The 26,533-nt window shown below is 48.5% G+C and overlaps 1 protein-coding gene across 2 annotated transcripts in view; it reads right to left on the minus strand.

The window, feature by feature from the left end:
- Positions 1-26,533, minus strand: part of TMEM132B (transmembrane protein 132B) — a 317,694-nt gene that overhangs the window by 52,176 nt on the left and 238,985 nt on the right. For both annotated transcript variants that reach the window (XM_074356446.1, XM_074356447.1), the window contains one exon: positions 20,270-20,456. In XM_074356446.1, the coding sequence (XP_074212547.1) occupies positions 20,270-20,456 (187 nt within the window). The remainder of the gene's footprint in view (positions 1-20,269; positions 20,457-26,533) is intronic.

Below are 26,533 nucleotides of genomic sequence, written 5' to 3' on the forward strand. Positions count from 1 at the left end.
TTTGATTTGAGCTAATCCTATCACCAGACAAAGAAAAAAATCTATGCCTTCACTTGACATTTCAATTAAGCAGTTGTTTTTGATCCTGGGGAGGCTGGTGAAGCATGACTGAAGCAGAGAGACACTGACTGAACCCAGTAATTTCAAGGGTGTAATGTTCACGATGCCCAGAGTTAATCTAATTTCCACATTTACACATCGTAATGGATTTTGGAAATTATTTTTGAAGGATCATCAAAACCTCAAAGAGAGAGAGAGGAGAGAGGACAGAGTGACATTATTTCAGGAAGATGGACACCGGCCGTGCCCTGGCTCCTACGGTCAGACGGGCACTGGCCCCAAGTTGGCTCTAACTCTCTCCCACCCTGCGACCTTGACCCCTGACCCCTTCAGACCTGTTCTTCCTGCAGGGTCAACGCCATCACTTGTCCCAGAAGTGCATTCTGGGACCCAGGCCTACAGCCAATCAGCACCTGGCATTCCTCCTGCCCCAGCGACCAGTTCAAGGACTGGCACATGACCCCGGCTGGGCCAATCAGATCAGGCTTCTGTAACTTGCGAACAGCTGCTCCTGGCGGATCTGAAGCCTTAACAGACTGGGCTTGAAACCCCACCTGGTGCCTCCGCGTTGGGAGCGACTTCCTCGTGCTGTGTTTCAGAAGCTGGCAGGGCTGGAATTCAAATTTAGGACTGGTGGCCCCAGGTCCTTTTCTGTGGCTCTTTACAAGTGGAGCCAGCCACCGGCGCCCGTCTCTTTTCTGATCTGCAGGTGGACTCAGAGTTAAGTCCTGGCCCAAATCCAGCTACTGCCTGATTTAGAGAAGAAGCATCACGGAGAGTGTCAGCCTCAATCAGAGATCACGCCAACGCTCCCAGGCGAGACAGAGTCCCCGTGTGCACGATGGGCTCTCATTGTTTCTTTCTCCTAATTACACTTGGCACCTCCCTGCCCTGAAAGGACTGTGCTTCCGCAGCACACCATGCGGTCCCCACCAGCTTTATGTCCTGAGATTCACAGCTTCCCTGGGAGGTCGGCAGGGAAGGTAGGACCATTTTCATCACACAGAGAACGAAACTGAGGCTCCGAGAAGGCACCTGGCCTGCCCAATATCCAGCTGGTCATGAAGCCTCAGAGCTGGTTATGAAATCTTCTCAGAGAGGGGCCTCCGTCTTCTGTCTTCTGGGGAGATCTTTCTACTGGGGCGTTTTTGTTATTACTTATTTAAATAAAGGTCTGATATCTGTGCAGTGTGGCGGGGTGGTAAAGGGAAGACTGTGGGGTCTTTTTCGACCTGGAATCCTGGACCTTCCACTCTCTGAATGCATTTCAATAAATGACTTATTTTCTCAAAGATTTAACTTCTTAAATTTCTGCCTACTTGTCCTGTCAGTTACTGAAGAAGTGTTAAAACCTCCAGCTACGATTGGAGATTCCTTCGTTCTTTCTCATCTCAGTTACAGACATCTCTGCTTCATGTATTTCGCAGCTTGGTTCCTGAGTGGCTTCAGCCTTCAAGATAACGAGGATTCCAAGTATAAACACTGGACTCTGTAACCTCAGAAGAATGACGTGGATAAAGGTGGCGGACAGGGTCTCAAATGCCCGTTTTGCTCAAGAGCTGCGTCCTTTTGTCACAGTGGAACCATCTGTCACCCCTCCCTTCCCCGAGTCTTTGGCTGTGTAAGTGCTCAAAGGGGAAGATTCCTGGCTGTGACAGGCCTGAGTCCTCTGGTCCAAGAAGACCGAGGTGGATAAAAATTTCAACTCGGTTTCTTCTAGCTCCACAGTCAGCTGGACTTCTCAAGCATCCCATCTTTCTTCATAGACACTAAGTGAAAAGCGTCAAAGGACGCGCTGACCAATGTTTGACGACATCAAGACCATGGCTTTTTAAGGAACCAAGCCCAAATCCTTTTTCAAGTGAAAGAAATGTTCTGTAAGTGGTCAATAATCAACCCCATTTTGACATTTCAACGTCTGAATTTCCCAGAGAGAACCACAGAATATTGAACCCGTTGGACACCTAAGAAGTCAACTCCTCCACCCCCCAATCATGGGGCCAGAATTGTCAGGGGTGGTAACATACAGAGACCCCGTGGACCCTTTCCTGTGCTGCCAATGGGAATCCGAGCCTGGAAATATCATTTATAAATAACAATCCACAATTGTTTGATCTAGCAGCCCCAGTAATAAGGATGTGTATAAAATGTACTGGTTGCATTACCATTTGTAGTGCAAAAATGAGAGGAGGACAGAAAGAGAGAGAGAAAGAGAGAAAGAGAGAAAGAGAGAAAGGAAGGAAAGGAAGGAAGGAAAGAAAGAAAGAAAGAAAGAAAGAAAGAAAGAAAGAAAGAAAGAAAGAAAGAAAGAAAGAAAGAAAGAAAGAAAGAAAGAAAGAAAGAAAGAAAGAAAGAAAGAAAGAAAGGAAGAAAGAAAAGAAAAGGAAAGAAAGAAAGAAAGAAAGAAAGAAAGAAAGGAAAGAAAGAAAGAAAGGAAAGAAAAGAAAGAAAGGAAGGGAAGGAAAGAAAAGAAAGAAAGGAAGGGAAGGAGGGAGAAGAAACAATCTAAATGTCTGAAAAAGAAGACTGATTACATAATGATGTCCATGCTGTGAAATATTATGTGGCTATTAAGAAGGGAAAATGTGTGGGGTCTCTATACAATATAAGCAAAGAAATGTGCATGGAATAACCCCATGTTTCCGTGTGGCTGCACTCTTAGACCACGCACGCTGGAGGAAGGGAGGCTGGGAACCAGTGCCTAGGTATGCCCAGGACAGCCCTGCAGGCGGTATTTTGGGGAGAAAGTAGAGGAAGCCATCTGTATGTCATGAGACGTTATCTTAGGGACCACGATGACTTCTGTGTTCAGCAACCGGTCCTCAAGCAGCATTTCCCAACTATAGTCCTCAAAATGTTTGCCATAATCATGTGCCATGATCCATATTTCTTTGATTCAATTCAGATTTTATGAGATTTTACATAAAAACTTAAATATGCATATTTTTAAAGAGAAGTTTTCTATGGCATAAATGGAAAGGGTTGGCTGTACTTGAAAAGGAACTTCAAATACTCTGAACTATCACTGGACTACACCTTTTAAAAATTGTGAACCACTCAGTCGTACACCTGAAGCTAACATGATATTGTACACTCACTATGCCTCAATTAAAAAAAAAAAACAACTGAATATACATGCAGTCCTCACTTTGCAAGTTTCCACCATCCACAGATTTCAGTTCACACAATTGAGCTAAATAACGCCCACTGCCTGCAACACGGGTCAGTTTTCAGTTGCCAGGGTCTGCTCTATTCACTGCGGGTAAGTGTACAGAGCCCAAACTTCCAGCTAGCTCTTCAAATTGGCTGGCTCTTCACAAATTACTACAGAAATAAACAGACGGGCAGCATGACGAGTGACCAGTCACATGCATTCTTGCGCAGTCTGCTGATGACTGGGAGCCGGGCATCCGTTATTCAGTTCACACCCAGACAGGAAAGTACGGAGGTGTGTGGTCTCTTGTCTCTCAGTGATAAAAACCCCCTGCTGGAATGGGTCCTCAAATGATGGGACGGGCCAACAGAGACGAAAGCGCGGCAAAGACACGAAACGGCATAATGTCGAAAGTAAAATTAACATTCAGTGTGGATGGAGTCACGGGAGAACTAGCTGGTGGGGGGAAATGTTGGCACTACCACAGTCGAGAGACAGAATATGCAGTTAGAGGAGCTTAACAAAGGTGAACTTACCAACATAAGTGGAAAAAAAAAAGTTGGAATGAAGAGATCAAAGATGTCCGCAAGGAAATGACACCAGCCAACGAATCCCACATTAAAGAAATCCTTGGAGATAGTTCACGGCGTTGAAAGTGAGGACGATAAAATGGGGGAAGTTGAGTCAACATCTAAAGAGAGTGGCTGTTGGCCACTGCGCAAAAAAGATGCTCGCTCCGAATCATAAGGTAAACAGTGAGAAGAAGAGAAACTCTGTTCAAACTCCTCCTGATAAGTTTTCAACAAAGAAACAGAACACTTTTCTCAACGTTGCTGCTGTTTTAAATTACAACGTACTAAATCAATGTTAGTTTTACTGTTTTTTTTTTCACTTCCTTATACATTTGGAATCAACAGTAAGAGAGTTTGTTTTTTTTAATGTTTTGAAAGAGCTTTTTAAAGGTCATGAAACGAACACAATGCTCCCCATCGATTAGGAAGACTGCTGCGCAAGGTTTTCCTTCGCAGGGTTATGGTTATGGTTCTGCACCACCATGGAAGGTAAAGGCTACCAGCGATGAAAAGGAAGCGCCATGATTAAATTACATCTGGAGACTGTCGCCTGGCCGGAGCTTTGGCCAAAGGCCCGCTCTTTGTCTAGGAAAAAATTAGCAAATATTAAAGAATTGTCAAAAACAGTAGAATCCAGGTGAGATGCTTGTTCTTGACCTAATCAAAAGGTTGAATGAGAATTAAAAGGAAATCATTTTCTCCCTGTGGAATTCGGTTTTCTTTAACACGGGGTTCACGCACTGTGTAAACTCATCACACGTGCAGGGATGCGTCCCCAGAAAACCCTCAGCCTTCACTGAGAAAAATCCAGTTGCCCCTGGGGAACCAGCGAACCTCCGGAGACCCAGTTGCCCGCAACATCCCAGCCTGGAGTCTCCTCTTTATTCCCATTTCCGTGGGAAGTTAAGCTATTCGGGGTTTTCATCAGGAACGTAGAGCCCCCATCAAACAGAGTGCCGTGATCTCATAATGTAATCATTACTGTTTGATCGCAGTCGTCTGCAGAGAAAATTATATAGGTGATTCCATCAGACGGTGCTTTAAATGAGCTCGGGTATTCATACGTAACGCAAAGTGACAGGAGCTATTACAGAGAGGAGTTCGGGAGAAATTGAGAGGTTATTTCTCCTTTGCGTGTGGGAGGCTGGGGCGAGAGGCAGGAAAAGGAACCATTTGTCCTCGAGTGGCAAGTAGGCTGAAGAAGCAGCATTCCTGTCCTCAGCCCAGGCCACCGGGCATCGCATGCGTTTCTGCTCGTCCCCTCATGTGTCCCACATGGCTGTGGAAACAACAGGCTCAGGCTGGTCCTGGGAGAAGGATGAGACATGTGGCCCAGAGGTACCCCAGCCGGCCACCCCAGATGAACCCCGTCCCCAGCCCAGCTGCCCCAGCTGCCCAGACACTGCACGAGTGAACATAAATGACTGTAGTTTTCAGCCACTGAAATTTAGGGTACTTCATGATGCATCAGTAGCAAAACAGTACAACTATACAATGAAAAACAAAATCAAAAAGGTTAAAAAAATATGATACGGTAAAAACAAAACAAAACAAAACAAAAAAAACCCAAAAGGTTAAAATGAAAATGAAAACCAAATGAAAATGGAAAAAATGAAAAAAAAATCCAAAAGGTTAAAAAGATGATATGATTATAAAACAAAAAAACACCCAGAAGGTTAAAATGAAAATGAAAACCAAATGAAATTGAAACAAATAAAATGGAAAAAAAAATACCCAAAAGGTTAAAAAGATGATATGGTCCCAGTGTTCACAACAGCACTATTTACAGTAGCCAAGACATGGAAGCAACCTAAATGTCCTTCGACAGACAACTGGATAAAGAAGTTGTGGTACATTTATTCAATGGAATACTACTCAGCCATAAAAAAGAATGAAATAATGCCATTTGCAGCCACATGGATGGATCTGGAAATTGTCATTCTAAGTGAAGTAAGCCAGAAAGAGAAAGAAAAATACCATATGCTATCATTCATATGTGGAATCTAAAAAGAAAAGAAAAGATGCTAATGGACTCATCTACACAGACACAGAAAACAAACTTATGGTTACCAGAGGGGAAAGGGGGTGGAAAGGGATAAATTGGGAGTTCAAGATTTGCAAATATTAACTGCTATATGTAAAATAGATATAAAACAAATGTGTTCTGTAGAGCACAGGGAACTATATTCAGTATCTTGTAGTAACCTATAATGAAAAAGAATATGGAAAGGAATATATGTATATGTATGTATGTCTGGGACATTATACTCCAGAAACTGACACACTGTAACTGACTATACTTCAATTAAAAAAAAAAAAAAAAGATGATACGGTTTAAAAAAAAAACCCAAAGGGTTAAAATGAAAATGAAATCCAAATGAAAATGATATCAAAAAATGAAAAACACCCAAATGGTTAAAAAGAGGATATGACCCTCATGTTATTAAAGACAAGACAGACACGCAGGAAGCACATGTGTCACGATGTGCCTCTAGGCAGTGGCAGGAAAGATGATTTTTGTCTTCTTCTTTATAAATGTCTCTGTTTTACAAATTCTCTACAATGAGAAGAAAATTATTTTGAAAACTGAAATAGTGTGACAATGAATATATGTATGTTCATATATAACTGAAGAATTGTGCTCTACACTGGAATTTGACCCAACTTTGTAAAATGACTATTACTCAATCAAAAAAAAAAGTTAAAAAAAAAAGAAAGAAAACTGAAATAATGTTGCCTGAGTCGATTGTTAAATGCTCTCAAAGGTTCAAGAGCGTTCATACTCTGAATGTCCCTTCACGTCCTCATACAATAAGACGATACTGTTCATGGTATTAATTTTCTCTCCCCATTCTGGGTGCTCAAAATCTATGATCGATGGAACACTGACCTACCTGGAAAGATTTGCTAAATGGTTACAATAGTTCATTTCAGCAGAATCTGAATTTTCAAGAAAGGAAATGAAATCAGAGATGTGAAGGAAGGGCTTCACATAACACAGCAAAATAGGAAAGAACTGAAAAATAAAATGTGACTCCCAGGCCAGTGGGGAAGACCCTTCATCGTATCGGTGCTTCCCGAGGGTCATTTAGGTCAAGATAACAGAGTGATCAGCTGTGCCTGAGAGATTACGGAACGCTCTGTGCTGTGCGTAGGAAGAGAGGGCTGAAATCCGTTGTCAAGGAGGGCACTGACGGCCTGATGCCCACCTCCTGCCAGCCTGCCACGCGGAGACCAGAGCAGGGGCTGCTCGTCCCGCCCGAACACCACTCGGCTCCCGGCAGCGGTCTCTCCGGTGGGAGCCCCGGGCGGCCCTGGGGGAGCCGCAGGGAGCTCGGAGGTGGGCGCGCGTCCCTCCCCAACCTGGACCGCGCTCCCTCCAGTCCGATGTCTAGGGGCCTGACAGCCCCTCCTGCTAATTTATCCCTCCATCGCGAGCTCCCCTCCCGCAGAGGGGGCGGGACCTGAGTGCCATCACCAGCCAAGGCTGGACGTCTCCCAGGCGGCTCTGGGGACGTGGGAGAGGTGGCAGGTGGGCCCGAGGCCCGGAGCCCCTCCCTGGTCTCTTCTCAGCGCCCGGCCCTCTTCTCAGGGAGGAACCGGCAGCCCCTCCCGCCGGGCCCAGAGCAGTAAAGGGACAGTTACTCCAGGCGAGGACGTCAGGGTTTCTAGTGCGGTCTTTCATCGTGGGGTGGAACGTTTCATCCTTTGATAAAGAAATGAAAAAAAAAATTCTCTTCCTGAGCAGAAAGCCCGCTGACGTCACTGATGCCAAGGACTGTCTCCCTCACCCGTCCCGGCTCCCACCCCGGTGCCTGACACACAGGCCACCAGCAAGTGTGTCAAGAAGTGATTGACAGCCTACCCCGTAAATCCGAACAGCGCTCTACAGTTTACTAAGTATTTCCATGGCTTTCCAGACAGGCACAGTGGGCTGACCACTGGTTAATCTCCTCTCTCCCAAGACTTCATTAAAATGAGACCAAAGAAATGTAAAAAGTGGCAAGTCCTCAGCAAAAAGTGGTCTTTGATGACAAAAGATACCAGACCTGTCCTTTCTGGAACAGTGCTGGGACTGGTGGATTAAGCGGGGTTGCTTAAGGTAGGATTTGAAGATGGAATTAGTATTAAAGTGGAGGCATTACATATACAATCAAATATAAATGCAATTAAAAATGGACAGTGTGAAAATATATATAAAATTAATAATTATCTAAGCAGAGGAAAGTGGCAAGAAGTCTAAGAATGCTGTTTATTCATCTGCCAAAGAAAAGAGTCAGTTAATATGAGCACTGTCAAAACGGCCCTTTGCTCAGAGTATTCTGTTCTTCAGTGACAGAGTGTTCTAGATCCACGTGGTCTGGTAAGGTGGACACCAGCCACACGCAGCTACCAAGCACCTGAAAAGTGGCTAATGCGAAGGAGGAACTGGGTTTTCAGTTGCATTTAATGTTCATCAATTTTAATGTAAACGGCCACATGTAGCTAGTGGCTACCAAACTGAATAGCTCTGAGGGATGCAATCTCAAAGGGAGACCTGCACCCCGGTGTTCACTGCAGCATTATTCACAACAGCCTCGATACAGAAACAACCTAAATGTTGATCAGCAAATGCAGGGGAAAAGAAAATGTGGTCTACACGAAGGAAATTCTGCCATTTGCGACAACCTGGGTTGATCTGGAGCACGTTATGCTAAGTGAAATGAGCCAGACACAGGAAGAAGCCTCCTGTATGCTCTCGCTTGTAAGTGGGACCTGAAAGGGTGGAACTCTAGCAGCAGAGAGGGGCCGGGCGTGGGGGGAGGGGGAGATGGGGAGATGTTGGTCAAAGGGTAGAAACTTTCAGCTAGAAGCTGAGTAAGGTCTGGGGCGCTAATGCACATCATGGTGACCAGAGTTACCAACCGCATACAGGAGGTGGTGGATATTAACTTGCTTTGATCTCACTGTTACAAAGCACGACGCCCATCTACTCTCTGTTTGTCCAGTGGGCCATGTCTCTGCATGTTCGTGGACTCAGATGTGTCAAATGATGGTTCTGTAACATTACCCATGATCCCCACTGGGGGTGCTGGGGTTTAAATTTTCCCCTCTGTTGTTTAAAAATTTTATAATGCATCTTTTAAAAGAAGAACAGTCAAGTCTTTCGAGAAGAGAAGCCACACGCAGGCGTCCATCCAGCCGCAGGGCGGGCAGGGGTGCTGGCTGAGAGGCAACCCCTTTCCCAGCTGCCAGATGCGCGCACCAGGTGCGGTCAGGTGAATGGCAGGTGCTGTGCCGAGCGCCGGGTGGGGCTGCAGGAGGGACCGTCACGTCTCACACTTGAGGACATTTGGAGTCCCAGTGAGCAAAGGGCTTGATGAAGCAGTTGACTGGGGAGAAGACTGGGCCCCGGAGGGCGGGGTGGGGGGCAGGTGCGTTCGGGAACCTTCTAGGGGAGGGGAGCGCGGGGCCAGTGTGGCCACGAGCTGGTCGGTCTGTGGGCGCCATCTAGTGGGCGCCCCGGGGACTGTCGCCCGTGATTCCCTCTCCTCGGAAAACAGTTGGAGCCAATCAAAAACGCCATCTTGGCAATTTGCAAAAATAAAGCTACTTAGAAAAAAAGTGTGCTGGGCTTTGCAATAAGCTATGTAAGAAAAAGGGGTGGGGGGGTTGTGCAGAGCAACATTTATTGCCATTTCTCTCAGGAGGGGCTGAGGTACAGCTGGCGTGTCCTGGGGGAGGGGAGGGGCTGCAACCATTACAAGCCGTGTCTGTTCCCATGGGTCTGTGACCACCGTTGTGAATATTAACTTCACTACTGTTCTTGAAGTCTCCTCTTTGAGCACGTTGGCATCCTAATAAAAAGAAGCTGCTGACATCTATCGAATTTTAACTTTGTGAGAAGAATTGCACCTATATTGTTGCCTCATTTCATCCTCAAAGTAACCTGCTGAGGTTGTCCCGGTGGGAATTATACTGGCCCCTTTGCCGACGGGATGACTGAGGCGCCGAAGGCAGGCCGTGCTGGAGATCACAAAGCTTGAGTACCTGGCGGGTCAGATTTGAGCTCTGGCAGTCTGACTTCTCTTAAGCACACACGTACACGCCTCTACATGTCCCCCGCTGCAGGGAGGAGGCTGTCCCTCCACTGACCAGCACAGGGGCCGGCCAAGTCATCTGGCTTGCAAGGACACTGGTTTGTCATTTCCAAATAGGGATCTCAGCCTCAGAAGAGGCCCCTGGCATTCTTTTTCCCAAAAGACAATTATTTCTTCAGAATATAGCCTCCTGATGATTTTACCACCTTTAAGGGCATGTAAAACAGGAGCATAAAACCCGGCACATAATTGGTTTCGGTTTTGTCATTCGGGGCTCAGCACCCAACAAACCAGAACAATTTCCGTGCAGGAGTCTTTGATGGATGTGCCTGCCCGAAGGGTGTTCTTCTGTGAGACGGGTCATAAATATTAATGGCATTGACAGAGCCTTAGAAATCTGTCATGTCACTTTCCTGCCCAGAAACACTCAGAATTCCACCACTTTGTTCCTCCGACTGACAGCCACCCGTTTCTCTCCTGGACTTACTTCCTGGGTCTGTTTTTCAGCTTCAGAAATTATACATCAGCCAAGGTTTGCCCAAAAGACACAGGTCCACTACACCGAACATCTTAATGGGTTTTCTTCCTTCTCCTTTTCCACTCAGCTGCTCTCCAGTTCGCTCTCCAAGAGCAGTCCTTCTCACATGGTTATCTCTGAAACGCAAGTTAGGAAATGGCGTGCCGTCTAACTCCAGCTCCGGGTCCTCGGCGGTGGTAGGTTCACCGCACCGGCATCACGCGCTGGGACAACGCTCGGCCGTGGGGAGTCTGCCCTGCTCGTGGCCCCTTACAAGTGCACACACGGCAGCGCCTACAAAGTGTGCGGCTTCAATCCCGTCTGACGGAGACGGTTCTTCCCGGTCCTTTGTACAGTGCACCCACTGGACATGCATTCTGGACAATTTAAAACTGCTCCTTTCAGCAGTGATCCTGTTGGATCAGTTTGGAGAATCCGTGTCTGAATAACCGAGGTTACAGCTGTGCGCAGAACGTCTTGCCCTTTCTTGTACATTAGAGAACTTAAAAGGCAGAACTGAGCGAGGTCTATCCCGGACACCCACCGCCGGGGGCTGCACTCGGTCTCCAACGGGTGGTTATACTGACAAGCTCGTTTTGGTGGAAGAGGAGGAACGCTGGTCTCCTGGATGGACTTTCAAAGTCAGGATTCCACAAAAATAACCTGTCAGAGACATCGGAACCTCTCTCCTATCTTGGTAAACGGAGTCTAGTCAACACTACTGAATGGGAAGCTTTTGTCCCCGAGTTAATGACGAAACACCTCATAGCCCTTTAAGAGCCATTACCCACATATCCGTTCTCACTGGAGATTTTTAAAGTCTTTAAAAAAACTTTTTATTTAACTTTTCTTGGGGGGGAGGGGGAGGTAATTAGGCTTACTTACTTATTCATTTATTTTTAACGGAGGTGCTGGGGATTGAACCCAGGACCTCCTGCATGCTAGCCATGCGCTCTGCCACTGAGCTGTGCCCTCGTCCGTCACTGGAGCTGTCAAAGGTATAGGACGGGGCTGCCCTCAATCCAGACGTAAGCTGGCAAGTCCGTGGTACATGTGAAGCCACTCTCCTCTTCCTGCACCTGTGGAGGGCCAGTGTCCCCACCCCCAATTCATGTCCCCTGGAATCTCAGAGTGTCACCTTATTGGAAAGAGGGTCTGTACAGATGTAATTCGTTCAGATGAGGTCATACTGAATGGGGGGCAGGGTCTAAATTCAGTGACTGGCATCCTTATGAAGAGAGGACACAGAGATACAGACACACACGCAGCCCCGTGAGGACGGCAGCTGAGCCAGGAGGGACGTGGCCACAAGTTAAGGAACGCATGGGGCCACCTGAGGCTGGAAGCCAAAGAAGGACCGAGAACCCTCCAGCTGTCGGAGGGAGCAGGGCCCTGCTGACAGCTTGATTTTGGAGCTCTGGCCTCCCAAGGTGTGAAAGAATCAGTTCCTGCTGTGTCCAGTCATCTAGGTGGTGGTAATTCTTTACAGCTGCCCCAGAAAAACACTGCAGCGCCCAAAACAGACATCCGATGGACCGCCGTCCTCACCCCTCCCTCCACGCTGCAGCCCCAGCGGGCTGCCACCGGGCACAGGATCTAAAACTCACTTTCCACCCCAAGCCAGGTGGAGCTTTACAAGATGCACTGCAGTAACAAACAAACAAAAAAAGAGAGAGAGAGAGAAGAAACGGAAACCACTTAAATATTCACCAGCAGGGAAATAAACTGTGAAATAGCTCATCACAGAATACCATAGAGCCTTTTTTAAAAAATGAATGAGGCAGCTTTATTCATGTGGGTATGAAAAAGCCTTCGGGCCGTATTGTTGACTGTGAGGAATAAGACACAGAGCGCAGCACCCTTTGTTTTAAAGCACAGTGGCGCCTGAAACAAGACTGTGTGTTTTCTGCAGCCACCTATCTGTGTATGAATGTAGATGCAAAGCTCTGGATGAAAAAAATCAAATGATCAAATGTAGTTCGTTTAGGGAAGGGGGTTGGAAATGAGGGTAGTCAGTGAACACCTGAGTCTTAGCTGTCAGGTTTTGGGAGGATGCATTCAAGCACGATTTAGTTAGATTTTGTTTTTAAGTTTTAAACAAAAGACAAAAGACAAGAGAAAGACTCCTTCACAAGCCTGCAAACCTTTCTAAGCACCCTCATTAGTTAATTACTTAAGTTGTAACAGACCCCAACGGACCCAGGTGATGCCTGTGGGACCTTCCTTGGGGTGAAGCTGGCCCAGGGCTGGAGGCTCCCGGGACACAGGCTGCTCCCTCAGAATCCCAGCCACATGCAAGATAGTGGGCAAAGGGGAAGCAGCCACAGAGGAAGGGAGAGAGACGCTCCGAGACAGGACACAGCAGCTTCACAGGATTTAAGTCTCCAGTTGGTTTGTGCCTCCAGGCACAACCATCCCGAGAAAATGCACAGCGTACAGAGCACTTGGAGTTTCAACAAGGCAAAGGGAGTGAACCACAGCCTCCAGGCCAGCAGCCTGGCCCCTTATAGCAAGGTGGTGAAGTGCCAGCAAATTAAATAACAGTTGCACGTGGCTTTGCCCTGGAAGGGGCGGGGTAGGGGGTGGGGGGTGGGGGTGGGGTGCCGCTGACTCCTGCCCCACCACGGGGGCAAGAACTGGAGAAAAGGAAAGGAAAACAGACCTTTCAGAACTGCAGCTCCCCTACCGCCAAGCCAGAGACAAAATGTTCACAGGCCTGGGCGCCCCCTGACACGCCCCCACCTCCGCTCTGTGGGCTCCCGCTCTGATAAGTTATCTCCAAGCATCACACCTGTGTCTTGGCCAATCCAGTGACCTCAGAATCCCACGGCGTCACGAGTCCCTTCTGTTCCCCACTGTGGGTGCTGTTACTATTCTGAACTCACGGCCACCACTCCTATTTCTGACAGCCAGCTTAAGGCCGGGCTCTAGCCTGGCGACTCCCCCACGTGACTTCCGCACAGTCCTGGGCCCTTTCCCAGTGGGCAGACTGAGTCACCGCAGAACACTTAGGGCACTCGCCCAAGGTCACGGGGCATTCTGTGTCGGAGGCAGGATCTGAGTGCAGCTCCAGGGGCTGTGTTCTAACCACTGCACGGCCTGACACGGATGCCCCTCGGGTGTCCCAGTTTGCCGTCAACTCAAGTCAGTCTGAGATTCTGCTGCTTGTCAAACAGGAATCGGGAAGTCCGAGTTATCCCTGAAGAAAGTGGCCCAAGCTCCCTGCCCAACGTAGCTGTCACCGACACCCTCCTGGTCCACGTCCCGGACAGAGACAGAGCCTGGGGGTCTTTTCAAAGGCTGGCAAACCTGGTAACAAGCATCCGCCTTCTGCGAGGTCCTCCCAAGCCTCAGGGAAACAGCCAGGGAGCGGTTCTCCCTGCTCTCGAGAACCCACAGCCTCAGCCCAGGCTGGGGAAGCCTCTCTCTCAGTCTCTCTGCCCGGCGCCTCCTACCTTCAAAAGCACCCCCTTCCCTCCCCACTCCCCGCCCAAATGTGTAGAATGACTGAGATGAGGCTTACTTGCAGAAGACCCAAAAAAGCCTCCATCACCTCAGAGAGGATTTCCCTGTATCTGAGCTGAGATTTGAATGATGAGATGCCAGATGCAGGAGCCGGTGTGGGGGGAGGGAGCAGGAGGAGCCTTGACAAAGGCCTCAGCAAAGGTCGCTGAGGGCTTGGATGCAGACAGCGAGGAGAGTGCGGGAGGTGAGGCGTGGGCAGAGGGCGGGGTGGGGGGCACCGGGGGCGGGGGGCACGGGGGGGCGGGGGGTACCGGGGGCGGGGGGCACGGGGGGGCGGGGGGCACCGGGGGCGGGGGGCACGAGGGGGCGGGGGGTACCGTGGGCGGGGGGCACGGGGGGGCGGGGGGTACCGGGGGCGGGGGGCACGGGGGGGCGGGGGGTACCGGGGGCGGGGGGCACGGGGGGGCGGGGGGCACACGCTTGACACCGGGAGTTCCCAGCAGCCCCGGAGCCTTTAAGCAGGGAGTTAGCAGAATCCGGCATTGAGTCGAGCGCTGTCCGTGGTACTTGAAGAGCAGGCGGCCGGGGTCAAGGATGGGAACAGGAGACTGAAAAGGCTCTGACATTCACTTAGGAAAGAGCTGGGGGGAGCTTGGGGTAGAGGCCCAGCAGTGGGAGTGGAGACAAGAGGGTGAGCTGGGGGCTCCACACACCCATCCAAGCCCCCCCTTCACTGGGCCCTTGGTGCTGAGCCCCTCGCCCATTAGGCTGTGAACTCTGGGATAGCAGAGACCAGCACAGTCATCCCCCAGCACCCGGTCCAGCATCTGGCCAATAATAGCCCCTGGTAATCATCTGTGGAAGGACACACCCTACGGTCTGAACTTTGTGTTACTTCAAGGTGTTTTTTCAAATACAAATCAAATCATGTTGCCTTCCCCCAACTCATCTGCCCAACCCCAGCTTAAAACCATCCAATGACTGCCTGTTACACACAAAATAAAAATCCAGTAGGGGTTCCAACCTACAGTCCACAGAAGGTGTCTACTGTTAGAATTCAGGAGTCCATGAAATTGGAAGGGAAAACACACACACACATGCACCCACATATACACACATACATGCACATGTGGACATGTATCTTAACGTATACACATGGAAATACATATGCATGTGCATGTATGTGCACACCTACACATAAACACATGCACATATGCATGCATGCATGCAAACATACACACGTGCACACAAATACATGAACACGCAAACATATGTGCACATACACGCACATCTGTGTGCATATACATATAAACACATGCACGCAAACATACACACATACATGTGCACACACATATACACACATGGAAACATACACATACACACATACATATATACATGTACCCGTGTGCACATATACACAGAAACACATGCACATATACGGGCATGCATGCAAACATACATATGTACACACATGAATACAGAACTATAAGCATTCATGCACACACATATACACATGTGTACATATACACATGAGTACACACATGTGCACATATACACACATACACGTTCACATATCTTTATCTTTATTCACCTGTAATTGAACTTCAGCATTTCTTTTGATGACAAATGATGTAACAAACCACAGGGGCATAAGGAGTGCATGGTTTTTTCTCCAATGGAAACTACAGATGTTTTCCTATCACAACACAGTTGTTACATATATTAGCATTTCTGCCCATCAGCACTTTGAGGCTACAGGAGTTACCATATCTGACACTAGACCTTGCTTTGCAATTCAATGCTCAAAGCTATAAATAGTACATGTATTACTTATAACACACATTTGCTTCTGTAGCTATTTTTGATTACTATATTTCAGTAGAATTGGTTTTCTTTTTGATATTTTGAAATTTGTGTGTGTTTAAAAAATTCCAGACTGCCCAAGTGCCCCACAACACAAAGAGTTAGGAGCCCTGGGTACCACTGGTCGGAAGGACACTGCAGGCAGGCGGCCTGTGAGTGAAATCCAACTCTGCAGAATAACCCGGTGCAACTTTCTGCAAGTTATTTATTCTCTCTGTTCCTCAGTTTCCTCATCCATAAAATGGGGCTAATAGTACACCCCTTATAAGGTTGCTGAATGATTAATGAGTCACTATATGCAGAACAACAATGACCCTGCCACCCCAAAAATGTCCATGTTCTGATCCCAGAACCTGGGAAAGGGCTTTGCAGATGCGATTCAGTTAAAGATCTTGAGATGAGATTACCCTGAGTTATCCAGGTGGCTTCCATGTAACCACAAAGGTCTGTATAGAGAAAAGAGGGAGGCAGGAGGGTCAGAGTCAGAGAAGGAGAGGTGGTGATGGAAGCAGGGGTCAGAGTGATGTGGGGCTGTGAGCCAAGGAATGCAGGTGACTCTAGAAGCTGCAAAAGTCAAGCAACAGATTCTCCCCCAGAGCTTCCAGAAGAATGCGGCTCTGCTGACACCCTTGATTTTGGCCCCGTAGACCCATCTGACTTCTGACCTCCAGAATTGTAAGATAAATTTGTGTTGGTTAAAGTCAATTAGTTGATGGCAATTTGTTACAGCAGCAACAGGAGACTAATACAGACACCAAGAAATGTTACCTGTGACTACCAAGGCCTGCAAGAGCTGCCCCGGGTTCCTCTCCAGTCTTACGTCTCTCCCCTGCCCCTCCCTCCTGGCTGTCTACGTTCTAACAGCCTGGCCTTCTTTGAGCCCCTCAAACACACCAAGCTCAGTTCTGCTTGAAGATGCACACTGTTCCCTCTGCCTGGAATGCCCTTCCTCCATCGCGTTCTGTAGCTGGCTCCTCCTTCTCAGTTCATTCTCAAAGCAAATGCCAGATCCCTAGACAGACGTCTTCCTGCTCACTTAGCACTGCTCCTACCCCCATCCCAGCCTCTCCACTCTGTGACCCAACATGAGTTTCTCCATAGTGGGCATCACTATCTCAAGGGATCAAATGTATTTGCTTCTTGAATTCAGCACTCTCCTCTCCTAGAATGCAAGCATCACTCAGAGCTGAGACCATGGGCCTTTTCATCACCTTTTGCTGGAACCCAGAGCAAATACATGAATATGGTTTGAAATAAAGAAGTATTTGTGCCCAGGCCTTGTAAAGTTTCAGGCCAATACGCTAAAAAGGAATCTGATTATCTCTTGCTTTTTTCCAAGGCTGAGCTCACATGCCTAGTTGCCTAGAAACTCACCGAGTGTGTTCATCTTTCTGATTCCAACCTTTTTGAAAGATAATGTGTTTTCTATCTGCATATGTAGAGCTGGGCTCTTTAGTTTTAAGAACTGTGGTGGAATGGTGGGCCTCCGCATAAACTCCACACCACCCATGGAAATAAATCTCTACACTCAAAGCTCAGTGATTGGACAGCTAACCAGAGAGAAGTGAAAGGGAGTGAGGGACACAGTAGAGGGGGGAAAAAAGAAAAGAAAAGAAAATGTGTGCTTTCAAAAAGGAAAGAAAGAGAAGGGAAGGGAAGGGAGAGAAGGGAAGGGAAACAAAACAGACACACAGAGTTGGCATCTCCCAGCCATGGAGGGGGCAGCACAAAGACTATGGTTAAATTTTAGATTTTGAAGATGATGCAGAGAACATCATTATTACCCTGGGTTGTGACACTCCTCTTTTTAGACTGCTGTTTTTAAGATGGGATTTTTAAAGGTGTTGACCATCTATGCTGCTCTGCCAAAATGGAAATATTAGACACAATGGTTTCCAATGTCTGATGAACTCAACTCCAAAATTTCCATCAATTCCATGTTCTCCCTTTCCATGCACCAAAAAGTAATTCACATAGTGGATAATAAATAAATAGTCTATGGTACAGCGATTGACCAGATGGATGGATGGATGGGCGGATGGATGGATGGGTGGATGGATGGATGGACGGATGGATAGGTGGATGCATGTGTGGATGGATGGATGGATGGGTGGGTGGATGGATGGACGGATGGATGGACGGATGGATAAGTGGATAGGTGGATGTACATGTGGATGGATGGATGGATGGATGGATGGGTGGGTGGGTGGATGGATGGATGGATGGGCTTCGAGGATGAGGATGTGGGGCTATCACAGGATCCAGCGTAGCCCCAGCCCATGGTGGTCCACATCCTCCCTGGGGAAAGGCTGTGTGTTTAGACTAAGATCTGTGACCACCTTGCCACAGCCCTGCTGGGGGTGGGGGGCCTGGCAAGTGCAGGGCACAAGGTGCTTCCCTGGTGAAGGACAGTGGTGCCCCCAGGAGCCTGGAGCTGTCGGAGGGGGTGGGTGGCTGGGGGTGACATCAACGTCCAGAGAGCGCCTCAGGCCACAGCCTGGGAGGTGACGAACGGACAGGTCGTGGGAGGAGGCGTGGAGGGTGCTGTGCACAGCCTGAGCAAGACCAACACAGGGAGGGGCGATATCCTGCCCAAAGCCCTCAAAGACGTCCATACCCTCATCCCCAGAATCTGTTACTTCTCATGGCGAACGGGAAAGTCAAAAATCTTGAGATGGGGGGGTTACCCTGAGTCATCCAGGGGGACCCAACATATCCACAAGGGTTCTTATAAGGGAAAGAGGGAGGCAGGAGGGTCAGAGGACAGAAGCAGAGGTCTGAGTGTTGTGGGGCCATGAGCCAAGGGATGCTGGAGGCCTCCAGAAGCTGGAAAAGGCAACAAATGGACTCTCCGGAAGGAACACAATCTCCCTCGGCACCTTCATTGTAGCCCCGTGAAACCCATTTCGGACTTGTGACCTCCAGACTGTAAGGTAATAAATTTGTGTTGTTTTACGTCACTAAGTTTGTGGGGCTTTGTTACAGCTACAAAAGGAAATTAATCCAGCAAGTGGGAGGCATCCAGTCCGCAGATTCGAGTTCTGATGATAAATACAACCATTCGTTCATTTGCTGGGCAAATACTGTGCTTCCTCAGCGCCCATGCCTGCAGGAAGAGAGCAGCAGCGTCGGGACGAAAGCCCCTTCCTTCTGAAACATCTCTCCAGCGCCCCCTACTGACAGAGCACAAATCTTGCCCATTGGCCAAGGAAAACTGTTCACCGCTCAGATCCCTATTCACAGAGCAGGCAGTGAGGGGTGAATTTGGAGCTGAGAGGCAATAAACTGATGGCCAGAACCCTGTCTGTCTCCCACCATGGGGTCACAGGCTCCGCGATGGGAGGGACCCTGTTTCTTTTGCTCAGCTGATGTTTTTCTCAGCACCCAGCATGGATCTCTCCTTCTGGGGAGGGGGACAGATGATGAACTGGGAACCTCACACACTGAGGACATCTGTGGAGAGGACAGAACAGGGTGGACATGTGGACAGAGAGTGATGGGCCGGGGCATGGACAGCCAGCTTTAGCCATCGTGGTCAGGGAAGGTGCCTAATGGTCAAGTGGAGGAGAAGGAACCAGATGTGGGGAGATGGAAGGGAAGTGTGTTCTGGGGCAAAGAGAAGAGTCCAGAACCCTGATACGGGAATTGCGGAATTAATCATAGGCTAGTGAGTTTTATTTGCAAGGATCTCAACCCTGGTATCCAACTCAATATGGAAGGCAGAAGCACCCACAGCCTGTCCTGGAATCTCCAGTGTGGACCCCACACTTCGGTCCCAGACAGGAAGGTCCAAGCAGCACAGAATTTATTTGAACGTTTCCGGTGTGGAAAAGGCCATTAGGAATATGGCACCCCTGGTTTATCATCCCTGTGAGCCACCAGCACTGCCCTTTTAGGTTCTGGAACCTTGTCTATGACCTGTGCTGAGACATGGCCCCCGAGCCTGGTCATAAACGGAGCTTCACCCAAGTTCCCAGCAGAGACGTGGTCACCTCCAGGCCAGAAACAGAAACATAAGTGGTTTGACGGACTCTGGGATCCTATCCAGGTTCAGCTGGTCATTTCCCAACAAGGCTCTTTTGGTCCATCTGCATTTTAAAGTGGGCCAGTCCCCAAGCTACCTGCAAACTGTCAGGGCAAAGCTGCTTGGCCAGGGGCCGGTCACTCAGCACACAGAGCGGCTGTCCCCACCACCCACCCCGGATGCATTTCAACGCGTCCGTCTTCACCCAGCCCAGCACTTGGTCCTGAGATGGACACAGGCTGATACAATTTTAAAACAAAAATGAAAACACACACACACAGGCTCCCCGGGAACTAGTTCAGCCACATCCACAAGGGAAAGGAGGATTTACACAGCAGACCCTGAATAGTTTCCAAGGAGGCGGTGCGGAAAGCAGGTAAACAAGATGTAATCAAAGTGCATTTCCCTTGTTCAAACACCTTCATCAGGTGCACAGAAAACAGCAGATTATAAAGTGCTCGTTTGTCTCTGGATATTAAAGTACTCTAAAAAAAAAGTCTTCGCGACTCTGATTTCTGAACCTGGACTTCTCACCATGGCGAGAGGCACGATGCCCACGAAGGAGGTCTGGCTGACGAAGATCTCGGAGACGACCAGCTCGCTCACGGAGTCCTCCACCGGGTACTCCACCTGCCAGGTGATCTGCTGGGCCCCGGCCAGGCCACTGCTGTTGTCAACTCCGAAGTCCACTTGCAAGATCTCGTAGAAGGAGCCGTTTGCTCTGGAAAACAAACACACGGTAAAGTGCAGTTTAAAACGGGAGACTCAGCAGAATGTCAAGAACGCGGTCAATGTGCCGTATTCCTCTCTGTCAACCCAAGAGTGATGGCCAAGTTCAGCAAGTCGTACGGCGGCATTGGGAGGGCCTAATTCACAGGCTGCCCGTCGGTGACCCACTCCCCAGCGTGGACGGACCATCCGTCTCCAGGGCTCTGTGGAAGCAGGCTGTCCTTCCCTGAGTGAGCAGCTCGGACAGCACCTCATCTCTGAGCACCGCCACAGCTCTGTCCTCCCCAAGCCCACGCGCGCGAACGCCACGACCCAGGACCACACACGGGACCTGGCCCCGGACCTGCATCTGGTGTCACCAGTACTCCTGGCACGAGGCGCGTGGATTCTGGCTGTTTCTAACTCTGCCTTCTACTTCGACCCCTGTGTCTACGGCCCGTGGTTCAGACTCTGAGCTTCAGGGTTTGGGGAGAATATGGGTGATCCCACGGGCTTGTGGGGGCGTCATGAGATCAAGAACGGGAAAGGGCCCCATCAAGTGCATGGTTCATGGCATAAACCATGAGCCACATAATAAGGTGCTGTAGTGGATTCTTCATTTCATCAGCCTAAAATGGGATGGGATGCAATGTAAAAAAAACCCACCTGCCTTCATTCAGGGAGTGACAACAATGTACATGTGTTGGGAGGAAGGGGAAGAAGGTGGACAGGGCACATACAAGTGAAAAGGACAAGTGTCACTATGGTATCCATCTACACAGGGAGAGCCTCTCATCACTGACATGGACTTGTAAGTTGTGGCCTGACTGTTGCGCTGACAGGAGAAGTTACTGGACAGAGTTAAAACAAAAAGCCACCCAGCATGGGATTTGTGAATGGCTTCTGCTCCATAAGCCTGTGTCCATCACCCTGATCCAGCTGCACCTACATCCAATGACTACGACAGCAGAGTCACAGCCTGAGTCACACCCACGAACCTGCTCCTTTACTGCCAATGGGCCTTCCTGGACCAAAATGATCTTGAAAGCCTCCTCCCTGCCTTTGGGGGTCTCAGGCAGGGTCCGCAGCCTAGCCACTCAACTCGTAAGCCGCTGGGAAAGAATTTTGAAAAAGAGCCTGTCACCTGCTGTTTGCCCCTCAGAATCTCCTACCATGGACAGCTCCCTCTCAATGAAGACTTAATAGGGTGGAAACCACTTTCCTTACACATATGCCAAGAGGTGCCAGAGGCAACAGTCAGCCATAGTATTGACAAAAACAGTTACAGTACAGCTGTAGCGTAGACGGAACTGAATTATGCTGACCTGCCCGACACGGACTTCTACCCCCAACAGAACTATGTTAGACTCCATCCAGAATCAGTCATGTCCAGCTTCCCCTCCACTTAGCCAAGGTTTAAAGAAACTCTCTGATACTGCTCTGTCCAATACAGTGGCCACTGGCCAGAAGTGGCTATTTAAACTGAAGTATAAGTTTATTAAAATTACACAGCCAGATGGTACGAGCTGGCTGGGTGTGAGCACATGAGAGCTATGAATCCTCAAGTATCTATTTGTACCTGTGGTTTTGCAAGGGGAAGGGAATGTGTGATGAAAAGGGGACCCAGCCTCATGAGACGGTGACAGTGGGCTCAGGCGGGAACCCCTCACAGGGGACCCCTGTTTACCTGGGCACGGCCAGAGGGAGTTCAGGATCTTAGCAACTTGGGCCCTGAGTTTTCAGCTTCAGTCACCCCCATTTCCCATCCGCCACACCCCAGCCTAAAGTCACACCTCTGATCACAGGGACTCTCCACTTACTCATCTGTTAAGTCTCCTCCTGTAAGAAACGCTCGGCCCCTATCAGATCAGATTTTCAGTTTCTCTTTGAGCTGCTCCCTGCTTGTAACCAGATCTAAGGAGCCATTTCTAACACCTCCTGGGTCTCAGCACTCAGCAAACCTCAGAGAAGCCTGCACGGAGAAAGTGAAAATCCAGGGCAACAAGAAAAGGGGTGTAACTCTCTGTCATCAGCAGTTTAATCCTGCTACATCCACGCTCTGGGCTTGGGGTACAGAAGTGGCCAGTCTGTGGGCTAAGAGGGCAGGGTCTGTGTGGGACGGCTGCCTCCACCCCCCTTAACTGTGTGCTCTTCCTTTCTCCTCTGACTTTCCAGCCTGTGAGCTGGACCAACTACAGGAACCTGCCCAAGTCCAGCTACGAATGGAATAGCAATCCCGTTGGAGTCACTTTGATGCATAAATTTTAATTTTAGGTCATTTCTCTCAAGCCAGAAGACTTTAAGGCAGCTGGCATGCCTGCTAATAAGTCCATTTCTATGGAAATGGGTTTATTACTATTAATTTTACCTGCTCCTGATCTATTCTTGATAAGCCTTCCCATTTGGAAAAGCGCTCCAAGACTCTCTCAATTTAATAATTACTAACTGCCTTTGAGGAATCAGGATCAGTGTTTCAGTCATGAGCTATTCATTAGGTATTTTTCTTTTCCCTGGGATGGAGGGGTGTGTGTGTGTGTGTGTGTGTGTGTGTGTGTGTGTGTGTGTTGGGAGGGGTCAGGCAGGAACACCACTTGGCTGTTTCTCCCCTCAAGCTAAAACACACAGCATCTTCCCAAAATGACTTGCTTCCCAGAAGCCCTGTTTCCCACAGAAAACCTGTCCCTTAATAAAAGCTGAGCCTCCTCCCTGGGACCCCTGGGGTGAGGCTGAGACAGCTTCTGAGTGCACGGCGTGGCTACAGCTCAGACGTGCCAGCAAGGAGGGGAGTTGGGGGCGAGGAGACAGATGGGAGAACCAGCCCGGCAGCTGGTCCCCAGGAGCCACAACGCAGCCATTTCCCAGCAGATCCTTCATGGTGACAATAATGGATGTGTTGCAGAGGGGAGCAGGGGAGGCCATGGGGGAGCGGGAGGGAGGGAGAAATAAAGAAGGAAAGAGTTCAAAAGCTCGAAGTGTTCTCCAGCAGGCTGTACCGTTTACAGAGATTATTTCCCTCCCCACAAGCGTCTAGATAATTCTGAGCTACCAGGCTGAGATGCTCAAGTTCTCCTCACATGAGTTTTCTCTAAAAATGGAGCAAGAGAGATTGTCTCTGATCTCAGGGCTTCTGCTTTTTCCTTATGGGTCTGTTTCTGGGCATTATTTTTAAAAGACGACCGAAGAGCAAAGTAAATACCAAACCACGATTACACTGAGCAGATGCCCCAGAACAGGCTTGCGGGTCGCTCACAGTAAATGCAATTTGACCGAAACCTGACTTCACACCATCAGGACACAGATGTGCCCAGACTGCTGACCGTGGCAGCTGACCCAGTGCCTGGACACTTGCAGGAGCTTCACGCCTATTTGTTTAGTTCCCTGAACACACTCAACAGATCCAGCAGGACACCCTGTAAGTTCTAGTGGGGGCGGGTGTCATTTTTATTCTGGGAGACAGGGAACTACCAGTCAGCTGGGTCTTGAGACAGTCTCCTGCCTGCCTGGTAAGTACATTTACACACTCTTCGCTTTGAGAAGACACATCTGTCTCCACTAATAGAAGGTAGTTCTTTTTTTTTTTTTTAAGACTTTATTTTTCAGAGCAGTTTTAGGTTCACAGCGAAAATGAGAGAAAGGTACAAAGATTTCCCATAAAACTCTGATCCTCCCCCCATGCACAGCCTCCCTCGTTATCAACATCCCCCATCAGATGGTTCAACTTGTTACAATGGATGAACCTACATGGACACATCATTATCGCCTGCAGTCTACAGGGTACATTATAGCTCACTCTTGGTTTTTGCACATTCTGTGGGTTTGGACAAATGTATAAGGACATGTACCCACCATTATGGTCTCATACAGAGTGTTTCCACTGCCCTAAAAATCCTCTGTGCTCTGCCTGCTCATCCCTCCCTTCCCTCGAACCCCTGGCCACCACTGATCTTTTTACTGTCTCCATGGTTTTGCCTTTTCCGGAATGTCACAGAGTTGGAATCCTACAGGATGGAGCCTTTTCAGATTGGCTTCCTTGACTTGGTGATATGCATTTAAGTCATATGCGTTCGTCCCTGACTTTTCACTGCTTGACAGCTCATTTCTTTCCAGCATTGAATAACATTCCGCTGTCTGGATGGACCACGGTTTACTTATCCATTCACTCACTGAAGGACATCTTGGTGGCTTCCAAGTTTTGGCAACTATGAACAAAAGCTGCTATAAACATCCGTGTGCAGGTTTTTGTGTGGACATACGTTTTCACTTCCTTTGGGCAAATACCAAGAAGCATAACTGCTGAATCTTACGAACATTAATTTTTCAAAAGCCAAAACCTATTTCTAATACCATGGTCACTACAGTCCCTGGCATAGCCACTTATTCAGTGACATTGATTAAGCACTCAGTATGTGTCAGCCACTGAGAATTCACCGGTAGACAAAACAGATGAGATTCCTGTCTTAAGAGTCCGGCGAAAAAATAAATAAGGTAAGTCTGGGTCATGATCAATGCTATCCTAAAAATAAACTAGAAGAATAAAATTTCTTTTTTAAAAGAATTTAAATACATTCTTTCAATTTAAAAGAAATACAATTTTAACACAGTCACTTTTAATTTTAAAATAGAATATACATTACAACATGAGACAATGAAAAGTGTGTACAGGGAAGTCCTCTGTAAGGAGCTGACACTTGAGCTGAGACCTTAAGGATGGATAGAAGCCTAACAGACCCTCAGCAAATGTTTGTTGAATGAATGAATAAACCTATTTTAAGCTAAAACAAATCATGGGGAGATTCTATCCCAAATCAGCAGCAGGAGCACAAAAGTGCTAACTCAGAAAGAACGTCCTTCAAGTCTTTGCTTACACACCCCCTGCTTCTGACCACACACACCCCTCGAAGGCGTCATCCCCCATCCCTGCGAGTCTGGGTCCATCAGGTTTTCCACGGCTCTCACCTTCCAGTACGCTAAGTGAGTGATCTGTTGGTTTTCTTTCCCTCTCTCTCTCTCTCTCACACACACACACAGGAGTGTAAGTGCCAGGTAAGCAGGGATTTTTGCCTGTTTTGCTCACTACCGTGTCCCTAGCACTTAGAACACTGCCTAGGACACAGTTGGTGCTCGTGAAACATCGGTTGAAGGAGTCACTGAATATCAAACAACAGTTTGAGCGAGAGCTCAGAGGAACATGTGCTTTAGTGAAGCCAGAGAGGCCGTGCTACGGTGTTGGGAGGAGAGAGAAAGGGGAGGTCAGGGGAGGCTTCCCGGAGGAGGCTGGCCTTGGGCTGACCTTTGAAGAAGGGGCTCGAACAACAGGCAGCAGCTACAGCCTCTCTGCTTGGGGTGCCTCATCACACATCACACCCTCTCTCCCCCTCCAGACGTCCTCCCAACTCCATGACTCCCCCACCCCCAACACCAGTCCTCCCAGAGAGGAACCGGGCAAATCCCTGCTCTCCAGCCCCAGCAACGGGGCAGAGGTTCCTTAATCCGTCTCTCTGCCTGTCACACAGCTCTTGTCACCAGGGCCGCATGGCCAGCTCTCAGAATAGGGCATGAATAAATCATCTCCTTCTGCAATTTCATAAAACCCAGGCGCCACCTCCTCTTTCCTGTGTTGTCAAAGGCAGCACCGCTCTCCCCGAGCTTGCTGTGGGAAACGTTTCAGGGTGACGAACCAGGCTGAGGTCGGCCATTAAAGGTCTAAAAATATTTAAGAGTCCCTAGTTTAGAGCAGGGACTTTTGAGCTCAAAACCTTCTCTCCTCATTGGTTTAATTTCAAGACTTCTCATCATTAAATTGCTATCTAGAACTTAAAAAAAAAAATCATAAGACTGTGTCAAATGGGAACACTTCAAGAACAGGGGTTCTTTTATTGCATTTCTAGCTGATTAGGAAATTTAAATAGAAAACCTAAAGGTTACAACGTAGAATCTGGGCTGCATATGGCCAGGGCCACAGTCCCTGCTTAACCACCTCCACTGCTGTGTTTTCACAAAATTTGAACTGGCTGCCGATAGTTTTAAATGCAGAATGTTCACACCAAAAAACCAGTGCTTCTGATTTTTCTTCGAAAAAATTGGCCAGGC

Source organism: Camelus bactrianus, chromosome 32 (genome assembly GCF_048773025.1).
Source record: "Camelus bactrianus isolate YW-2024 breed Bactrian camel chromosome 32, ASM4877302v1, whole genome shotgun sequence".
NCBI lineage: Eukaryota > Metazoa > Chordata > Mammalia > Artiodactyla > Camelidae > Camelus > Camelus bactrianus.